The following is a 21,002-nucleotide window of genomic DNA, read 5'->3' as shown; positions in this document are numbered from 1 at the left end:
CTGTATTGGCTCAGGGTCGTTCTTCAACCAGCCCAGCGAGTGCCTTTCAAAGGCAGATATTCAAGCCAAGGTCACAGACCCTAGATTGATCTGGAAGCAGCTTTACAGCACTTCCTCCACCCTCAGTCTCACAAGAACCACCGATCTCTGACCACATGGCTTAGTTCACGTTTCAGACAACAGAATGAGTTTAAAATGGCAAATTTTGTGTTATATATATTTTACCACCACCAAAAACAAACAAAAAAAATGGAATTCCATGCTGTTTAACTGCAAATATGGAATACTAATCTCTAGAACTATAATTTCTCTTGAAGGAACAGAATTCCTCTCACACACCCCAGAGTTATTACCAAAGTCTGTGTTTAACCAGTTGTTGTGATCTATTTCCAAAATTATCATCTAACCCTGACAGCGTATACCTGTGGCCAAGTTGTAAGGGCTTCAGAACTGGGTATGTTAAAAAAAAAAATTTACGGGCTCCCCTGGTGGCGCAGTGGTTGAGAGTCCGCCTGCCGATGCAGGGGACGCGGGTTCGTGCCCCGGTCCGGGAAGATCCCATGTGCCGCGGAGCGGCTGGGCCCGTGAGCCATGGCCGCTGAGCCTGCGCGTCCGGAGCCTGTGCTCCGCAACGGGAGAGGCCACAACGGTGAGAGGCCCGCGTACCGAAAAAAAAAAAAAAAAAAAAAAAAAAAATTTACATCCTTGCAAATAAAAATCTATACCAAGACTGACAATATCAGCATATGGATGTTTGTAAGGTTTGAAAAATTATTCCTTGCCATTTTCTCCAAACACACCTCATCCTTTCTGGGCCATCCAAAAGCAAGAAACATTTTCCTTTAGGTCAGACCACACCAACGTCCCAGGGTCTTTGTTTGGGTTAACCTCACCAAATGACATCTTAAATTTGAGCATCCCCCCCACCCCCGAGTTCAGGCTGTAGCTTTCTGGGCAAGGTCAGTTTCACTGGAGAACCTAATGAGAACTATAAACCTTCTTTCTAGAAAAATCCAAATTTTAAAGGGTTCACAAACCTTAGTTCAGAAAAGTTGGCTCAAAAAAACCAACGGCATTTTTATATAATGGCATTACATAAAAAATAATAAATAGAAGTGCAAGGTTATTGGGTATCATGAATACCACACAAAAACATGCAGGCTGAATAAATATGATCTGGTTGGCTGTCTTTTAAAATAAAATGACTAGGGGCTTCCCTGGTGGCACAGTGGTTGGGACTCTGCCTGCCAGTGCAGGGGACACGGGTTCCAGCCCTCGTCCGGGGGGATCCCACGTGCCGCGGAGCAACTAAGCCTGGGCGCCACAACTACTGAGCCTGCGCTCTGAAGCCCGCGTCCACAAGTGCTGAGGCCCACGCTCCTGGAGCCTGTGCTCCACAACGGGAGAAGCCACCGCAATGAGAAGCCCGCGTGCTGCAACTAGACAAGACCCAATGCAGCCAAAACTAAATAAAATTAAAAAAAATTTTTTTAAATGACTATTACTACTATTCAAAAAAAAAAGAGGCAAGACAAAGAACAATTTTTACCCATTATGATTTATTCTCTACAATACTTTGTTAAAGAGTTCAATGATTTGCACTCAGAAGTTATATAGCCAAGAGGCAACCAAGTGTAATACAAAGAATTGGTCTAAAGTCTTTGCACTGAAGGCCATACAAAGTCTCTTGCTTCAGGGAAATAAGAATGAAAATAAACAAAAAGAACAAATAGCTCCCTAGGCTCCAGAATCTCAATAGAAAATAACATCAACAGTTAGTGAAATTTTAGGTGTTAACATATCATGGAAAACATCTTGTGCAAATATTAAAATTAACACCCAGGACTTTTGTACAGATGATATTTATTATAAACAATAAAATATATGTAATGTCTCAACTACAAACCTTTCATGTTGAAAGGGTCTCTAACATGAGTTGCTTTTTAATATCATGAAGCGAAAAAGTTTAAGAACCTCACAGTGGAAACAATCCAACACCGACAAACTCTAGTGATCAGACATTCTCTTTTAGTTAATGGAGAACAAGGACAATTCGAAATTACAGAGAATGTCCTAGCTGTGGGTATTATGAGACAAGCCAACCTTCCAGACCAAAAGGCACTCACAGCTAGGGATGAAACGAACTCCGAACCAAACCAGCCAAGGTGGAGCTGGTTCCTTGAAAACAGTAGTTACTGTTCAGCTTGAGCAGCCCAAGGACAAAGGAAACACCGAGCAGAAAAACCTTCCCTTCTCTTCAAACCCACCACTCCCACTATGCGGACTGGCCGCCCTCATCACTGCTGTGGTCAAGCACGTGGAAGGCAGGTCAGTTCCAGTTCGGAGCTGTCATCTCCCTACGCAAAGCTGCCACGTGGATGATCCAGACTTAGTATTTTTCCTGAGAGCCACCTGCCATACATCTTCAGGAGGTGACCTTGACCGTATACTTCCAGACCACTTCCTGACTAGGCTCCATTCGGGACAGACACTGACAGTGCCATTCCTCACGGGGCCAAACAGTTTTCCTCGGTCGACTCCTGAGTCCCCTCGCCAAGGCAAGAGGACCTCGAGCATCTCCACTGCTGGGCTTGGATGGGGGCGTGAGGGAATGTGCAGGGAGTCAGGCTTCTTCACTCCAGAAAGTGAAGAGAGCCCACAGAGCCCTCGTCAGTGTGGTGCTGGGCTTCAGGAGCCCAATTCTTGTGCACTGATTCCCCCCCCCGCCCCGCATTTCCTGGGTTTTAAAATCTTCTGTTCATTTTCTTAAATGGCAGGTATCCTACCCCACCCTCAATAAAATAAAAAACATACTATACGTTGGGGAAGACAAATAGGGCAACATTTCTACGAGAAAAAATAGGCTTGAAAGAGCATGGCACTGAAAATGCTTGCATGACCAGTCTCACTGAGCGTGCTCAGGGGTGAAAGTTTAGCACCATTTTTTTTGCTTTTTTTAAACTTTAGAAATTAAACACAACTTTCAACATAGAAGACTTGAACAGGAATGAGTGTAGCCCTATGTATCAATACTGTTGTACAAATTGGAGGCGGGCGGTTTAGTCCAGAGCTGCTGACCACCCTGACATCGATCCATGGCACCTAAGAGTAACTGCCGTCACATTTATTTGCAACAAGACATTTATTATTCTCAGCAGCAGGAAATCACGAAACAATCCCTTCCTCTTTGGGAGCCTGTTTTCACGAACACCGCGAGGGAAAGGCGGCGGCGTGCAGGAGCCCAGCCCGCGCATCCAGACGTCAGCCGGGGCTTCCCTTGCCCGTCCCACACCCTCGCCAACAGCAGAGGACGGTGCCGAGCTCACCTGCTCACCCTTACCCACCTCTTCAAGAAACGAGACAACTATGCCTAGAATGGCACGTGTGTCGTTCCTCAGATTGTGCCTCTGTTCCCCCTCCCCCGTTCCTGGCAGAAGCAAACCCCAAAGACCCTTTGACTTGAACATCTGCCCATTTTCGGAAAGCCACACCACTACCACATAAACATTAAAAATAAATTAAATCAAGACATTGTGTTCACTGGGTTGACACCCAATCCGCGTCAAGAGTTCTCTAAACACGTTGTTGAAAACCAGTGTATCACCCGTAGGGTCCTTTCTTCCAAGTGGCCACCTCTTCCTGTGAATCATTTCAGCAGTGCCTCTGTGACCATGTTTTCAAAGCGTCTTCCAAGTCCCCAGCTTCTATGAACTTTGCCACCATATGAGTGAAGAATAGGCAAGAGGGAGGAGAAACTTGCTGACAGGTATTTGGAATCAGCAACAACGAGAAAGGGAAATATGCCACATGAAAGTATGAATGACCTAGAGTAAAATGAGCTATTTGGAACTCTGCCATGGTGGGGTGAAGATTCCCGGCATGTTAGGCAAGATAAAGATTCACCTTGTTTAATGACACAGCTTTGTTCTAAAGTCCTGTAAGGACTGTAACAGCAACAGTTTTCCCACTTCTACAGGCAAACTAGAAAAAGGAACTCCTCTGCTTAAAGGTCTCTCAGGATGTTTGCCTGAACAGAAAAACAGCTTAGAGACCCTGGATTCTCTCCTATGCCGACGTGCCCTTCTAGAGCCCGACCCAAGTGCTTGTCTGAACACCTCTGCCCTCTGAGAACCTAGATCCAGCTATAGGCACTGCCACCAGTAGAGGAGTGAGGTAGCCGGGTGGTAAGGAAGAGGTCTCTCCCTCGACACTGCATGCAGCGATGCCGTCAGGACCTCCCGCGGGCATCCCAGTCCGTTCCTCTGCAGGCTACACCACAGCGCTCTGTTCAGTACCAGGAGACTCGATGCAGGAAGAGTGCCAGAAAATCCAACCGATAGTGGGATGAGAATCAAAACCTTTGAGGCTAACTGAGCAATGAGATCTGCAACGCCATCCATAGGGCTTCCGATCTTGAGGTGGGTCTCTGTCCAGGAGCCGCGAACGACTCGTGGTGCCCACGTTCGACCCTAACGTGGCGTCCACTTACGAAGCATGGAGGTGGAGATCAACTCGTGGTACGCTATACACTGGAAGTTTAAAAAAAGGAATTTAAAACAACCTAAAAACGTTTCTTGTTGGTCTCCGTTGCCCAGACTGCCAGGGGAATACACCTACTCGATCTGGGGAGGCTGCAGGGGTGTGTGTGGGCTAAGCCTTCACGGACCGTCAATTCCAGCTTCCACTGAGTGGCCAACACACAGGCAGCAAATCACCAGCGGCACCTGCAGCCAAGGTCTTCTGAACCCACACGGAATTCTCACTAGTCATGGAGGAGCCCCAATCCAACGGAACCCCGTACTGAGGAAAGGCTGAGATAAGGCTTGGGCCCCTCAAGTTCTGTTTCGTTCGATGTGACCCCGCCCCCCTCAGTCGGCTGGAGGCAGACTTGGCAACGGAAGCTAGCATCATAAAATGGTGCAGTAATAAAAGTAACTGGACCAGGAAGAGGAGGCATCTGCTCCAATGATGTCATAGCCATTGGCGGCCACGGGGGGGTGGGACTGGTCATGCAGCCGTGTGTCAGGAGTAATGATTGTAGAGGGGCGGGGCATGAAGAGCGCCATTCTGGAAACAGTGCTGTCGAGAAGCAATGTATTCTGCGTAACTGATTGTCACCTTCTCACTTCGGTACCTGTGTAAGGAAACAGGAAAGGGTATTAGGAGCCCCAGACGCTTCATTTTGCAGTCACGCGGCAGAGAAGACCAAACGCTTATTCCACATTTTGAAAGAATAAGATGGAAGACCAAGAGCAATCTTACTTACAGAGAAATGAAAGACGACAGCACAAGAGAACAGTGTTGTTATTACAAATGAACGAGATGGAAAAGCACACTCACAATTCACCCCCGAGAATCTGTTTTCCGCACATCCCACCTTTAAACACTTCATATGCTTATCACCAGGCTGCGCTTAAGCAATCTGCTACTAGGGTCTGGAGGAAGAATTTCAAGGTCAAATTACATGGGTAGCAGACTGGAAGATGGCTGCACCAATGCCCAGTGTAAAACGCATATCTACTTTCAGGTTACAATGTGATAAATTTGACAGAAATGCAACCTCAACTTGCAGAAAAGCAACAAACAAGTTATTTATAAACTAAAAGGGGCACAGATACCTAATTCTGGGTCAAATTCTGACGAAGCAGGTTAAAAGATCCTGGGGCTATAGAGGATGGGTCTCACTTTCCAGATGAATATGCCATATCATATCACAGGGTCATCAGAACAGAATTCATAGCACTTTGGCCTTGCTCTGGAAAGAGCCATGAGTCAGGATGCGAAGCATGGGGTGTTACAAACCTATGGAGCCTACTACAGACCACAGGAGCTGGGTGTGACAATCCTTACCCAGAGCCATCTCTTTCCCACTGTAATCACTCCTCCACTGCAAGGTGATTATTCCTGAATTTTGACAGGGAAATGGCTGTTCAAATAAATTATAATAATAATGATAATAATAATGCTTTGTATTTGAAGATTTTTCTTTTTTTTTGGAATCCAAAGCATTTCAAAAACACGGGGTTATCTTCCAAATAGACCTGTGAGGTTACGATATCGATTATTCAGCATTTCACAGATGAACGGGCCAACGGAGGTCCACAGAAACCCCACAGAAGCTAAACCTTTCAGTGTTTCCGAGTTCAGTAGGGATGGGAAGAGGACTGACATCTACTGACCACCTACTACAATGTTGCCTGGCCCTGGACTAGAACTTCTTCACACATTACCTTAGCACACCCTGAAACGACCCCAAGGCATTATCGTTCACCTCTTACAGACAGGAAATTTTTTTTTTTTCTGCTCTGAGAGGTGGAAAAACTGGCCCAGGTCACACAGCCAGGAAGTGGTGGAGCTGGGATTCAGAGTCCAGTCCACGCATATTTTCCTACACTAGGCAGCCTCCCCGTAGAAGTTATTAGCCGCAAACAGGCAGAGGCGTTTCCTTGGAACTATTCCATCAACAGGCCACCTGACTACATGTGATGACTTCAACTGACCCTGGACTTCTGCACTGAGAGCCTTTTCTCCTGCCTTCAGCCTCCCAGCAAGTGGGTCTGACAAAGACACCCACGACCTGCTCAGCGGCTACTCTGCTCCCACTGTGCTAGCAGCTTAGCCGTGGACACGCCCAGGATGCTGGGGAGTCTCTGCCTTTGCTGCCACTGCTTCCTCAGAGCTTCAACCTCACCCATACTTCTTCGGTTTAGAGACATTAACAGAGAAAATTTTTCTCTTCCCCTGTCTGTCAAAAGTATCCTCCATCCAACCCCAAGTGAATTAAAATGACAAGGAAAATAAGACAGTGGCTTACCTGGTGAGTTTGATGGTTTTTCTGAATTCACTGGTAATTGGAGCCTTAAAGCCACCTTTCCTGAGCAAGGAGTCTATCGTCTGGATCTGATCCCAGTCTGAGGAGAAGGCAGGCACACTGAGGTCAGCGCACAGCGACACAAGAACGGGCCGTGCTCTGACACCACAGTGACAGAACAGGAGCAGCCCGGTCTGCTGCGGGCGGAGCAAGCCTGGGTGCTGCCCCACGTCCCTGGAGCCCCGTCTGCCTCACTGGCAGTGCAAGGAGAATCCGAGATGTGAGATGACGCCCGACACACGTCACTAACGGCTGTCCCCAGGCCCCCTGCTTCTGAGTCTTTCCTGTCAGATACGATCCCAGTATAACTATCCAGGAGCAAACACGGTCCCGGCGTAGACCAGCCTGTAGGCCTAGTGCTGTAACCAGGGCCGTTCTGGGAGAAGAGAGAATTCATGCTCTGCGCTTGTATTCCTTCGTGTGGCCTTCCTTCGTTTCGATGATTTCTAGGAGTCGTTTTCTACTACAGAGACTTGACAGCAGGAAGGAAACTATTCCTTTAGGAAGGCTGGGAAGGTGGTCACACGTCTCCTGCTGTGTTGTTCTTGAAACATTTTCAACAGATATAACCAAATATATCGGATTGAAAACCAAAGAGAGCCCCCTAAGTTACTGCAGTAGGTGCCTTGATTTTTAAATTTTCCCAACCAGTTTTCAAATGGCAAAAGTGCTTGATTATTTACCTATATTATCATCACATCTCACTCTTAGGAAGTAACTCCTGGTGTGCCTCCTTGGACAGAAATGCCAGATTTATGATCTCAATGAAGCGGTTAAAAGGCTTCCTCCTTTTTATGCCATATCCTCACTGCTTTTGAAAAAGTTTAAACACAACGACGACGGGAACCAACAAGGCAAGCCCTCTCCACATAATCAGTTCACTGATACACTGAACCGGATATTTTTCTCTACGCCAGGTTCACACCTAACAGATACATATTATTTTCAAAACACAGACCAGTTCCAAGAAAGAAAGAAAACTGGGTCATACACCAGACTGCACGAGCAGCATTTTAAGGTATTCTTCTAACTATGCTTTGAAGGAGAAAACCTGCCTGACCCATTTCCTACCTTTCATGTCCCACTGTAAGAACTAAGTACCTACTGAGTTCTTTCAAAACACAGGAGAGATTATGTTCTGCATTCTTCCAATTATCACACTGTGTAGTAGCTCACGACCAGAAGGTCAAAACCCACTAATACGGGCAACCTCCCTTTACAACGAACTCCAGAATGTGACCAAGTTGACTGCTGGAATTTCCCTACAGTTAACCACTGCAGTTTTGGGGGCCCAAGAAATACCACCACTCACTGAAAGTAGGTGAAACGAGCAGCTGGGCGCGGGAAGTCTTTACCCCTATTCTCTTCCCATCTCCTGCATCTTTGGGGAAGTTTCTCGTTCTTTAAGAACTTGACAGATATGGGGAGAGGAAGAAAGGCACTCATCCCTAGTCACAGTTAGGCTGAAAGGCAACACACTCCACTCTCCTGCCCTTTACTTGGCAGCACTGTGAACTGTATCATTCACGGAAATTCCGTGTGTCCAACTCACCTTGTTCCTTTGCGACCTCAGGTAAATACGTGGCTGTACGTTTGACGCCTTTTTCATTGACGAATTCAATTCGAATCCCATGGACCCCAACCTACAAAAACACACAACCGGTAAACGACATTTACTCACTCTAATGGAACTTCAATTATCCTCATATAAATCGACACTGCCCCCTGACCAGCTTGACCCAGGGCTGAGAAAAGGGGAGGCTCTTGCCTTTCATGACTTACTCTCTCTCTCAGGCATGGAAGCCAAAGAAACTGCTGCTTTAGGGAAAGTGAGAGTCTACGTGCAGCCGCCTCTCTGAGAGTACGGAGGCTATAGAAGTAAATCCTCTCAGCAGTTCATCCAAAGATCTCGAATATTCCACCTTTGATCTACTCCATTAAGAGAACATGCCACAGGGTTTTGATCTGGGCTCCTGACTCCGCACACATGGCTCCTGATAAGGGCTTACCACAAAGAATCAGGAATGTTCTCCTTTATCCCCATTCCTATTTCTTATTAGACGTGGGAAAAGGATGTGCATTTCTTCCTACTTCTGATACCGCAGCACCTTTTCTGTCACCCAAGTTGCCTGCAATTCCTCCCAAGCTCAGCTCTCACATCCTCAGACCCTCGCTCAATGAAGGAGACACGTTACCATGTACTAACCCGAACCCAAATGCAACGAGAGACGCAGAGTTCCAAATGCGGCTGCTCTCACCTCCCAGTCCAGGTAATCACCGGCATCCTCAAAGTTAGTAAGGAGGGAGACAGAGCAGAAAAGCTTAGGCAGCTCCTCTCGGGTCAGGGGGGGGAATCGGCTGTCCTTAAGTGCACTGGAGGGGACAGAAAACACAAGTGAGGCTGCTCCAGGGTTGGGAGCCAACATCACGTGCCGAACGCTTATGGCTCTTGAGCTCTGCAGAAAACATCCACTATCCATCAGCCCGTGCATGCCGCAAACAGCCTGACGCCACGAACTGCCTACACTTGGACTGGAAGTGACTCACCGGATTCATTCCCCTACATTTCCTGATTATCCAAAAGAGAACACTCGGACTTCACCACTCAGAAGAGACAGGCAGTTTTTTTTCCCTTCTTGCCAATCATCTACCAGTCTTACGTGCGGTTGCCATTACCTGGTTAGCGTGTATTCCCTGAGTCCTGAATGAAGATTCATGGCTGAGAAGGTCCCGATGCAGCCACGAAGCCGCTTGTCCCGCCCCGTCTTCCACGTCACAAAGAGCGGACTGAAAGAGCAAGCAGACATCAATCAGGGAAGAAGAAAACCTCGGCTCTATCCCCGTTCATCTGTTCTTCCCCTCAAGGATGGTTTCCTGACGCGGGCTGTCTGAAAGGCTCTGCCCTCTCTGCCCTCTCCGAGCCGCGCAGCCCCAGGGTGTAAATGGAGAGGAAATCGCCACGAGGCACGAGAAGAAAGGCCCCTGCTCACAGCCTCACTCCACTCTACCACCACGTGGACGTGCCGTTTTCTTCTTCCTCTGCCCAGGACTCAACTCTTTCTTTCTTCTTCTAGTTCTCCATGTCTTTCTCCTCTTGTTTACTCTCTTTTCAGGTGTCTATGCTCCCAGTTCCACCTTCATGAAGACACACGGGGCCTGCACACCTTCTCCGCTCAACCCCATATCGTGCCCATCATTATTTCTGCCTCTCCTGCTCATAAATTCCAGAAAAAAAAGAAAAAGTCTCCTCAAGAAAGCTTGTTCTTGGGGAATTCCGCGGCAGTCCAGGGGTTAGGACTCTGCGCTTTCACTGCCGAGGGCTCGGGTCCGATCCCTGGTGGGGAAACGAGGATCCCGCAAGCCAAGTGGCGCCGCTAAGATAAAATAAAAAGCTTATTCTTAGCAGAAGTTAACCACTTTCTAGGCCCAAGTCATGCTGCATTAGGCTACATCCGATTGACGCTGACAGATGTTTTAGGCAGAGGTTACAGGGCTGTCCCCTCTTCCTGAAATTCCTCCATAGTCCTATGCCCTTACCTCTTTGATTCTTGAGTTAACACTTCTCAAAAGCAACTTAAATTTTTTAAGTTATCTAACTTTGATCATTATTACAAAGCAGGATCTCCCACCTACCCATCTTTTCCTTCCAGGAAAACACCTGAACACCACCAGCCAAAGTTAATGTTCCAAAACCTGCTCAAAAACCCTTCAAGAATTCCACTGTCTCCACACCCTACACTGCTGCGGCCACCACCTACTCTTCCAAACCCACGTCCCTCTCCTGCAAGGGACACAGCTGATCCCACTCAGATCAAGGCTCAGCCTCTCCACCGACTCAGTCAGGATTTTTCTGTTCACGGTATCGCACGGCAATACTTCCCTAAAGAGTGAGCACATTTTTCTCTGCATTTCTTCTCCTCTGACACAATCACAGGAGTAACTTCCTCTCCACCTCTGCCCAGACGGTGTGTGAACACTATTTAGCTTCTGTGTGTGATCTGCCAACTCAAGTCTTCCGAGAGCAAGGACTGTTTCTTCATACTCCTCCATTCCCTGCCCAGTGGGGCTATGCACCGCCTCAGTATGGCATTAACAGTCGAGGAAGGATGATCAGTCAGTGAATGCTCTAAAAGCATCTCCTAAAAAAATAAAAATAAAAAAGCAGCAGTGCTCTTTAAAGCCACCTCAAAGCTGCTTCCAGTCGAGAAAGAAAGCATTGGCATGAACATCTTCACTTGACGTTACCCTTTACACATATTCCTTATTAAAGTCATTGACACCTCGAGGGGACTTGGGACAAATAACAGAGTCTTGAACTAAAAACAGGAAAGCAAATTCTGACATTCCTGGTGGGGTGCCGGCAGCCCCATGGGACTGACAAGGAACCAAGTGAGGGGACCCTTGTTAAGAGCATCTCAGCTCCCACTAAATGAGCTCCTAGTCTCCCACCTGGCACCCAGACACTGGCAGGTCACTTGGGCTTCAACGGTGCTCGGGTCCACAATGGTGTGACTTCTCCACGTGAGAGGTTAAATGACCTACCCACTGCCATTTGAACCAACAGAAGACCAAGAACGAAACCCTCCTGATTCCCGGACCATTACTTTGACAAGCCAACCAATCCTGCAAACACAGCCTAGTACCCTTCCATTACTGAGCCCAATGAGTGTCCTAGACATTGGTTGCACATTTCTCATCATCCTATTCCCAACAACCTTTGCCCAAATCATGTTAAGCTTTCTGTAAGCAGCAGACTCTCTCAAGAGAACGCCCCCGACAGAGGCGTCATGCCTGTCTCACCATCCCCGACACGCGACCGCTTTACTCACTAGGGGTCATTGGTGAATCTAGGAAGGCGTGGCTGTGGGAAGCCGTAGAGGTGACAGTAGAGGACGTCGAAGCAGTAGCAGCACATCTCTGCGGTCACCACCAGATTCTTGGTGGTGCTGGCAGTTCCATTGGGCCTGGGGAGAGGGCTCAGCGCTCCCGATGCGGGGTTCATCCGTGTGATGGGAGGGTTTCCAGGTCCCAGAGTTAAGTCCGACACGTTCTCGCGACCACCGCCGCCGTCCACATGCTGGTGGTTCTGAAGAGGCCCCGCGCTGGAGCCGGGGACGGCTGTGGACTGGCTCCCGTGACCGTGCGTCCCACCTGCAGACAGCTTAGGCTTCTTAACCCCACAACAGCCTGCTGCCAGCTTGGGCTCCAGTGGGGGGACGCAGCGTCTTTTTCCCATCCTGAACCAGTGCTTGAGGTCTGGAATGCTGCGGAACCCTAACCCAGAAGAGAACATGCAAGCATTAACTCAAGTGGTTAGCCGCAAGGAGAACACAAAATTCAAAGAGAAAGGGTCTCCGTGGAGAGGGTAGGAGCCATCAAATTCTTTCTTGCCCAGGTCACATTGGTTGCAAAGGGTGGCAGACCAGTGGGCTAGAAGAGACCCTGAGTTCCAGACCGAAGGCGCCTAACCTCTTCCTCGGGGGAGCTGTTTTCCATTTTCCATAAAGGTTATCATCGCCACGGACGGAGGCAGGCCACAGGCAGCTCCCTCTTGCCCAGGACTCCCTGGGCAGAAAGAAGGGTGGGGTGGCAGCCAGCGTTCACCTGAACGGGGACGCTTCAAGACCGACTGGAAGACTGCACTTGACCTGTCAGGTGCCTCATAAGGACGCTTTCTCTACCTTTTTAGAGGCTCCAAACTGAACCACCCTATTTTTAAAGAACCCCAGAGGAACTTTCATGCTTTTCCTTTTTTTTTTTTGCGGTACGCGGGCCTCTCACTGCTGTGTCCTCTCCCGTTGCGGAGCACAGGCTCCGGACGCGCAGGCTCAGCGGCCATGGCTCACGGGCCCAGCCGCTCCGCGTCATGGGGGATCCTCCCGGACCGGGGCACAGACCCGCGTCCCCTGCATCGGCAGGCGGACTCTCAAGCACTGCGCCACCAGGGAAGCCCTGCTTTTCCTTGTTAACCACATCCTTTCCGCATTTTCCTCATCACTAACCTCAATTTCTCTGTGTAATTTTAGCCCCGGACCTCTGTGAAGATGAAAGGCAGCAGCTGTTCTGACGAGAGCACGCTTTCTAACACGGGCTCCCCTCCCACCTTTCCGTCCTCACAGCTGTCCTGCACAGTCTTACTCATTTTCTTTGGTTCTCCTCTGAACTCACTCCAAGTTCTACACTTCTGTCCTTTCAAGACCCCATTCAAAAAAAAGCTACAACCTAGCAGAAACCTTTATTCACACACATGACCCAAGCTTCACAGCCCTTTTGTGAGGTAGCCATTTCTGCCCTGTCATAGCAAGGCAGACAGATGCAAAGCCATCAGCTTAACCAAATGTGGCATCAGATGGCCCAGGAAACCGGAGAGCCCCAACTGATTAAGGGGAGGAAGGAATCTTTTTCCACTAAACTCTTTTTCTTAAAAAGCCTAAGGTGAAGATATATAGTTATAACACGATCAAGATCCTTTCTGTTGTCTGTGTCTGTGATCAGCAGGCTCAGGAAAAGCGAGCCTACTTATTTCAGTGTTGATAATACCGAAGTTTGTAAAATCCTGCTGACTTGAGAAAAGTACACTTTGTTTTTCCTCAAGTCATTACCTGTTAGTTGTGGCCCTCCCACTCAAAAAAAAAAAAATATATAATCCCTACCTCAAATTTTCCCTGTGGTTTCAACACGTAGCACACAATTACCTTTTAGGCACTGCTCTACTGTATAGTATTTTGATTGTAAATTCTACAACCTTTTACATCAAATTAGATATGCAAGTACCCGTTTGCAATGCCATAATTTCTACAAAAACAACCTGCCACTTTAGGTTGAATGAGATACAAAAATTTCACAAATATTGCTTATGTTCTTGATGTATGCTGACCCCTAACAAACACACATTTTTGTATCTAAGACAGTTCTTCGGAAGATGAAAGTTGTCTCTAGCAGAGGAATAACAGCTTGCATGCTTCAATGTCTGGCCTGAAACAGGGGCTTCTTTTTGAGAAAGCCTCACGCACGTGATGCAGTAAAACCTCCAATGACTAGACTGTTTCTGAGCACGGATATCACTGCCTTGTTCGGACTGTTAAGAGAGGGAGCAGAAGATCTCGGTTAAAAATGCTGCCTCCACGCAGTGGTTGAGAGTCCGCCTGCCGATGCAGGGGACATGGGTTCGTGCCCCGGTCCGGGAGGATCCCACATGCTGCTGGGAGCCATGGCCGCTGAGCCGCTGAGCCTGCGCTTCCCGAGCCTGTGCTCTGCAGCGGGAGAGGCCACAGCAGTGAGAGGCCCGCGTACGAGAAAAAAAAAAAAAAAAAAAATGCTGCCTCCGGAGTCAAATGGCCTGCGTTCAAATCCTGATTCCTCCAGGATTAAACTCTCTATGCCTCAGTTCCCTCAAACTGGGACTAACAGGAGCACGTGCCTCATGGGGCTGTTAGGAGAACTGAGTTTAATATGTGTCAGCTGCTTCCATACAGTGTCTGGCATAGAGTCAGCTGCTCTTATCATCTGGGCTTATCATCTGCTCCCACCAGGATGGAAACTTCCGGAAGGCCAGGACTTCGCTGGGCACTCAGGGCTTAGAGCATCGAACAGGTGCTCTTTAAACAGGATTTCACTGAATCCTCAAAACCACTCAGCAAGGAGGACAACGTTACCATCATTTTACAAAGGAGGAAACTTAGGTTTAATGAGCAAGATAAACTGCCCAAAGCCAGACTGCCGCTAAGTGGCAGTCAGGATTTGGACCACAATCCATCTGTAAGACTCCAAAGCCTGGGTCTTCCCACCAAACCACAAAGAAGAATGAGGCCTGCCAATAATATCCATTGGATTCAGTCCCTTTCCTAAGGGCATGATTTAAAAAAAAGAAAAAAAATCAAGGGTATACTAAAAACTAAAAGAATAGTTTGCAAAATCTTGCCAACAAAAATGGAGCAGAGAAAAAAAAAACCTAAGCCCAAAGCCAGTATCTCCGCCATCCCGCTGACAATCATCAGTACCCCTGCCATTGTCCCTTGACTCCACAACGGATGGCACTGCCCTCTGAGCTCTTACCTGACTTTCCACCTTGTGCATAACTGTGTGCAGGGGGTTTAGGGCACGTGTTGAATGAAGCAGAGGGACCATCTCTCGAGAGCTAGAGTTTTAACAGCACCAACAGGGCCCTGAGGCTCTGCCTCTAGAGAGTCCCAAAATTCAAAGAGGCAAAGAGGAGGGATAAAATAGGTTAAAAAAAGAAATCTTTCCTCATTCGCCTTACACCAAAGCACACCTGAACGAAGGGCGAAATGTCATGAGACAGTGACAACTCAGGTGTTTCTCTGCAGGTGCTATCAGCTACCTGACTGTGAAACATCCTACAACAGAGCAATAGAAGGGATTTTCAAACCATGCCAAGGCAGGTGAGCTCAAGCCTAGGAAGGTTCTGCCTACACATCACATACAATCACCGATCTGCAGTGTGGCATGATCACAACTGACACCAAGAGAATACATTTCACAATTCCCCCTCCCCAACTATGATTTGTAATCAGTAGAACCCACCCAAATCTTGTGGTTCCTTAGGCCCGAGCTTTCTCTGGAGGCCACCAAGCAAACAATTCAATAGATATTCTCAGTTAGTTACCAAAGGCAGAGTTAGAGACCTTCTGCCTCAAAAATATATTAGAAGGTATCTCTTTAAAAATTTGTTCCATAGGGCTTCCCTGGTGGCGCAGTGGTTGAGAGTCCACCCGCTGATGCAGGGGACACGGGTTCGTGCCCCCGCTCCGGGAAGATCCCACATGCCGCGGAGCGGCTGGGCCCGTGAGCCATGGCCGCTGAGCCTGTGCTCCACAACGGGAGAGGCCACAACAGTGAGAGGCCCGCGTACCGCAAAAAAAAAAAAAATTTCCATAAATTTAAATCTATAGAAAATTTCAAACATATGCAGCCTACTTACTCCATCTCCCCACCTCCTACTGAATTTTTAAGGTTTGTTTTTAAAGGGACCAGTATTTTACCTATCTGTCAGCGTCAAGCAAATGTTAAGTGAACGACAGGAAAGACTGAAGGTGCTGGCAGTGAGTACTTTCACTTACCATATCAACCTCAACCTATCAATTTCATCAAGTTTCTCTTTAAAGTGAGACTCTTCTAACCCCACTCCAACAAAGTGGGCATCTCACCACAGCTAAGTGTCCCAGACTCGGCTCCCGGGACTGTCCTAGAACGACCAAAGACACATTCATTTCTCCAACCGCTCGGCTTCTGAGGGCACAGTGTGAGATCCCTCAGAGTAATGGCATTTCAATACAACAGACTAACCTGCTCTCCGACCAGCTAAAAACAAACACCCCAACGGCATAGTCTACCTCTTTTAGGACTGTGTGCATTTGTTCTCACTCTTCCCCCAAACCTCACAGAAACTACCAGCAATGGTATACTGATCATAGTAGGAGTAAATAAATGTTACTCCTGTCAAGCTGGAGGAATTGGCATCTGAAGGAATTGGCATCAGGCAAAAAGCCTTGCTTTGTAAACACATATATCACTACGACCCTTCGGAGCCTTCAGCTGGTTACTCTTTCAAAGCTAAACTCAAGGGCCACTTTAAGGGCCAACGGCAGTGATGTCATTTTCCTACTGTCTGTCCACTTTAGAACGAACAATGAAAAAGAACTAGTTAAAACTGGATTTCCACCAGATGGAGACAATACCCACACTTCCACAGAAAGCTGGAGGAAATAACAGGAATCACTGTTTTACCTCTTAAGACCGCCTAACCTAGCAAGTGTCAAATGAAGCAAAGTTGCTCTCAGTGTTGAAAAAGTCACCACACCCTTTACCTGACATGCAGTATTCAAGGGGTCCTGGCCTTCACGAGGGTGCACAACGAAGGCACCTCTCCGGCCCCCTCTGTGGGAAAGCTGGGCAGCGTGTTGCTGATCTGGGCCCAGTGGCCTACAAAGCCACTTCAATTCCAGCCAGCAATGAACTCACCAACACCTTTAGTCTCAGAGGCCGAGCCGCATTTGTGTTTTTTCTTTCGCAACACCTAACACAGTGCCTGTTAGGTGCACATGGTACACACACCAACAATCTTATCTACAGATCTCCCAGCAATTCCATTTAAGTTAGCCTTTCTAATAAAAAGAATATTTATGGCACAACCTGACTTTAAGATACTCTTGTTTCACTGTGAGGTGCTGACTGTTGAGTGTGTCAGAAGCTGAAAGTGACCAAAATCCAAGTATCTATTATTATCAACAATGTCAACTCAGGGAACTCCCTGGCGGTCCAGTGGTTAGGACCCGGCACTATCACTGCCGAGGCCTGGGTTCGATCCCTGGCCGGGGACCTAAGATCCCGCAACCCTCGGGCTGTGGCCAAAAAAAAACAAAAACAAAACCAAACCAAAACACAACATCAGCTCTACTCAGCCCAAACCAAGGAATGGTTTAATTCATAGCAAGGTGGAGAGCCAACGTGGACAATGCATTCTAAAAAACACGTCAAATACCCCCTACATGAACTTCTTGGTTTGGTTTATGGTGGTAGCTGGCTTCTTGGCTAAAACACAGCAACTGGTCAGTCCTAGACTTGGCCGCGGGTGCTGTTTACCTGTAGGCTGCTCGAGGCTTTCCTTCCGGGTGCTGTTTACCTGTAGGCTGCTCGAGGCTTTCCTTCCAAAGGACACACCTAATTTCTACACTGCACTGGAGAAGAATTTTCTTTTCTTTATCAAAGATGGGGCGCTTTAAGAGCTACCCAAGGGAGCATTATTTGTCTGGAGGGCAATTTACGATTTCAGGGGTTAATACACAACTATACTCCAATAAAAATTTTAAAAAAAGGAGTTGATACAAATGATGTCTCATAAATTGCTGATGTTACAAACATAAACAAGGTGTGGAGACCAGTACTGAGGGGAGGATGTGAGGACACCCTGACAGACGTGGCTGGCTGGGCAGGAGGGCCTTCCTCCCTTGCTAGGGGTCCCTTCCAAGGCTCCTAAGTCCACTGAAAACAACAAGCTGGTGCCTTCCCAGAGCAGCTCCCATCTTCGGAGGACACAGCCCAGGCTTTGGGGTTACTGTCTAGGCTCAAATCCCCAATCTGACTTACCAGGTACAAACTCGGGCAGGCTGTCACATCTCTGTGGACCTGGGCTCCTGCTCCCACAAAGGGCTTAGTTGTGAGCAACTCACTAAGACATGAAAAGCATCTAGCACTTCTCTGGCACAGAACTACTATTCATTAAAGCATCTGCTATTACTAATACTAGGACTACCTTCACCGATAGAAGTAGGGTTTGTTATAATATAAATAACATAGCTCTGAGTTCTCACAATTTCTAGAGGGATAAACGTCCTCATAATAAAATTCTATTAAGAACTACCATGTAGGCTCAAAGATATTATTTTTAAAAAATTTTTATTGGAGTATAGTTGATTTACAATGTCATGTTAGTTTCAGATGTAGAGCAAAGTGAATCAGTTATACATATACATATATCCACTTTTTTTTTTTTTAGATTCTTTTCCCATATAGGTCATTACAGAGTATTGAGTAGACTTCCCTGTGCTAGACAGTAGGTTCTTACTAGTTATCTGTTTCACATATAGTAGTGGGTATATGTCCATCCCAATCTCCCAAGTTATCCCTCCCCCGCTTCTCCCCTGGTAACCGTAAGTTTGTGTTCTACAACCGTGACTCTACTTCTGTTTTGTAAATACATTAAAAGATCATATTATTAACATGGGGTTATTACTCTAATGACCGTGATGCTTTTCCTCTTTGGAGAGACATGCTTCTAATAAGTCATCCACTGTTTTTTTCATTGTGCGACGCCAGAAAATATAAGGAATATTGGGCTGAGAGTTGTGCAGAGTTCTGTTCTACAAGGGTCCTCTTTTAAGCTTGCAGCCATACACTAAAAAGAAACTAAATGTGTTGCTGTTATTACAGATACCTTGACACATATTGAGGTACTAACAGAACTACTGAGTCAAAGTAGTTAGATTTCCAACAATAACCAGATTAAAACATCTAGAAAAGCCTGGAGGTGGAAAGAAAATAGAGAGTCACCTTTTGAAGCCTCAAAACAGCCTAGGCGGGGGCATGACCTTATAACATAGAAAATGGATTTGGAAGGTAGGCAAAAAGCAAAGAAAAGAGGGGTCTCTGTATTTTCTTCTGTTATTATTTACTGTCCGGATGTCTATTCAAACCAAGCTTTACGCAGAAGGGAACAGGCTGCTGTTTCCTTTGTGACACAGAGTTGAACTGAAATTCAATTTAATCATTATTTGAGCAGTGAAACGGCACCTGAGCTATAATTCTGGCCTACTTATTATGGAACAATTCCAAGAAACAGATGAAAGACCCACAAACATTCTGGTCATCATTTCAAATAATCATTTCTACACGAAAGCCCATCATACACACATAAACATCCAAAACATTTGCTGTGTGAAAATTTTCCCTGCGAAAAAGAGATCTACCTATACAATTGCTTTTAAAATTTACAGATTTAGAAAAATACACAGTACTATACACTTTCACGTCAACTTAGCTTAAGGAAAAACATGACCACAAGGAGTCAGATGCTCTGTTTTCTTTTTAGATCCCCTCCCTTTACTCTGTGAGCTATGGCAGGGTGCCAGATCCTTCTAGGCCTTGGTTCTTTCATTTGTAAAATGAAAATATTTGTCCTCTGCCTTCCTCACAGAGTGGCTGTGAGCCTCCAGTAAGATGCGAAGCAATCTGGAAAACTCTCTTACAAGTGTTTGCATACCATTATTAACACATTTGAGGGGAACGCAGCAGTAATAAAAATTTTTCCAGAACTTGGTTTATGTGTAGACTTTTAATTATTTTTAAGAAAACAGTATCACCCTAGCAGATTCAGGGCAAAATGTTCCATAAATCTCTGAAGATTATACCCATGTGGGAGACACCCAATAACTGACCTTGACAGGAACTGCATTAACCTACAAGTTATGATCTTTGTCTTTAAAAAATGCATAATTTGGGAAGCGGTGGGATGCGGACCTTATGTACGCGAAGGGTAAGTGTCATACTACACCACCATCTAGGTCACTCTAATGGGATTATGGAAAATAAACTTGTCTTTACATATAAAGAGAGCAAGTGGAAGGATTCATCAGCTTTAGGACACCCTCATGGAAGCAGAATAACAGAAGCGAACAAAGTAAACCTACATCCTAAAGTCCTAGCACAGGCCTAAAATGAAAAAAGAGAGCAAAAGCAACAAAATTCTAGTCTAAGTATGTCCAAGGTAATACTCACTGAAAGCAGAAAGTTTGTATTGCCAGGGGAACAGCTATAACAGAGGAGGGGAACTACTTTGTCTCTGAAATGAATTTTCTTCCTTCCGATTCCATTCCTTCTTCCTGTACCTAAGATGGAAATGCAGGTACAGTGAATGAACAAAATCAAGGCAGTGCCGGGGTAAGAGATGGTTTCTGAAAAACTACAACTCAACAGAGCAATTTCTAGAAAGAAAAAAAAGCTAAGGAACAGGCTTTCTTTAATTCAAAACATTTCAAAATCTAAATGTAAGGCAGCAAGGGCAACCCCATGCACAAAATCATCTCATCCCTGGTGCCATCACCAAGAAGGGAGGACGGGGGGGATCAAAGGTTTTATTGAACCTGAACATAAAACACACATTAAAACTTCCTCCACCACTAATTTAGATCAAAACTTGTTCTCAGGCCAAGATACACCATTTCAAGGTTCTCCACTGGCTTCAGAATACAAACAGATTCCCAAATCCTCTGCAAAGATGGTGCTGAAAGATTACTGGACAGCATGCCAGGGTCCTGAGGCCAGGCCATCTTGTTATCCCAGGTGGAGATGATAACTGTAGGTAAGAGTCACCCATCATACTCTTCGGCTGGCATAAATCTCTTCGTAATCTCTTCACCAACTCTCCCCACCCCCCCCCCCAGAAGTAGAGATGTGAGTTATTCCCAAAGATGTAAACAGGAGACTCCAGGCCCCACCCACTCTATCCTAGGAGAGGACAGTGAAAGAGGATAGGCCCAGAGGGATAAGGGTGAGGGAGTGTGGCAAAGTGAGGAGTTCAGATCAGGACAGCGGATGGAGGAGGGCGAGGAATGAA

General features: G+C 46.7%; 1 protein-coding gene and 1 non-coding gene across 4 annotated transcripts; one reads left to right on the top strand and one right to left on the bottom strand.

Moving 5' to 3' along the window:
- Window positions 1-5,022: 5,022 nt before the first annotated feature.
- Window positions 5,023-20,742, bottom strand: AMMECR1L (AMMECR1 like). 3 transcript variants are annotated; one of them, XM_065880831.1, is made up of 8 exons: window positions 20,682-20,742; window positions 20,165-20,274; window positions 11,701-12,145; window positions 9,548-9,658; window positions 9,130-9,244; window positions 8,424-8,514; window positions 6,815-6,911; window positions 5,023-5,134 (listed from the first exon to the last, which is right to left on the bottom strand). In XM_065880831.1, the coding sequence occupies exons 3-8, from the start codon at window positions 12,105-12,107 to the stop codon at window positions 5,023-5,025; spliced, it is 933 nt and encodes a 310-aa protein (XP_065736903.1). In that variant the 5' UTR covers window positions 12,108-12,145; window positions 20,165-20,274; window positions 20,682-20,742. The 3 variants fall into 3 exon arrangements, with proteins under 3 accessions (XP_065736903.1, XP_065736901.1, XP_065736902.1); XM_065880829.1 differs by lacking the exons at window positions 20,165-20,274; window positions 20,682-20,742 and adding an exon at window positions 7,042-7,179 and having other exon boundaries at window positions 6,815-6,931; window positions 8,420-8,514; window positions 11,701-12,107; XM_065880830.1 differs by lacking the exons at window positions 9,548-9,658; window positions 20,165-20,274; window positions 20,682-20,742 and having other exon boundaries at window positions 11,701-12,107.
- Window positions 17,139-17,210, top strand: TRNAD-AUC (transfer RNA aspartic acid (anticodon AUC)). Its single transcript has one exon. It is a non-coding gene; the product is annotated as a tRNA-Asp (tRNA).
- Window positions 20,743-21,002: the final 260 nt, after the last annotated feature.

Source organism: Phocoena phocoena, chromosome 7 (genome assembly GCF_963924675.1).
Source record: "Phocoena phocoena chromosome 7, mPhoPho1.1, whole genome shotgun sequence".
In the NCBI taxonomy this organism is placed as follows: Eukaryota; Metazoa; Chordata; class Mammalia; order Artiodactyla; family Phocoenidae; genus Phocoena; species Phocoena phocoena.
This window is presented reverse-complemented; position numbering and strand designations above follow the sequence as displayed.

Bases quoted from the DNA above. Each gene is read 5' to 3' on its own strand.
- AMMECR1L (XM_065880829.1), bottom strand. From the start codon at position 12,107: ATGGGAAAAAGACGCTGCGTCCCCCCACTGGAGCCCAAGCTGGCAGCA. The intron at 7,180-8,419 runs GTTGGACACACG...GCTCCTGGATAG, and splicing joins GTCGCAAAGGAACAAGGTGA to TTATACTGGGATCGTATCTG. The intron at 5,135-6,814 runs GTAAGCCACTGT...TTCCTTACACAG, and splicing joins AAAACCATCAAACTCACCAG to GTACCGAAGTGAGAAGGTGA.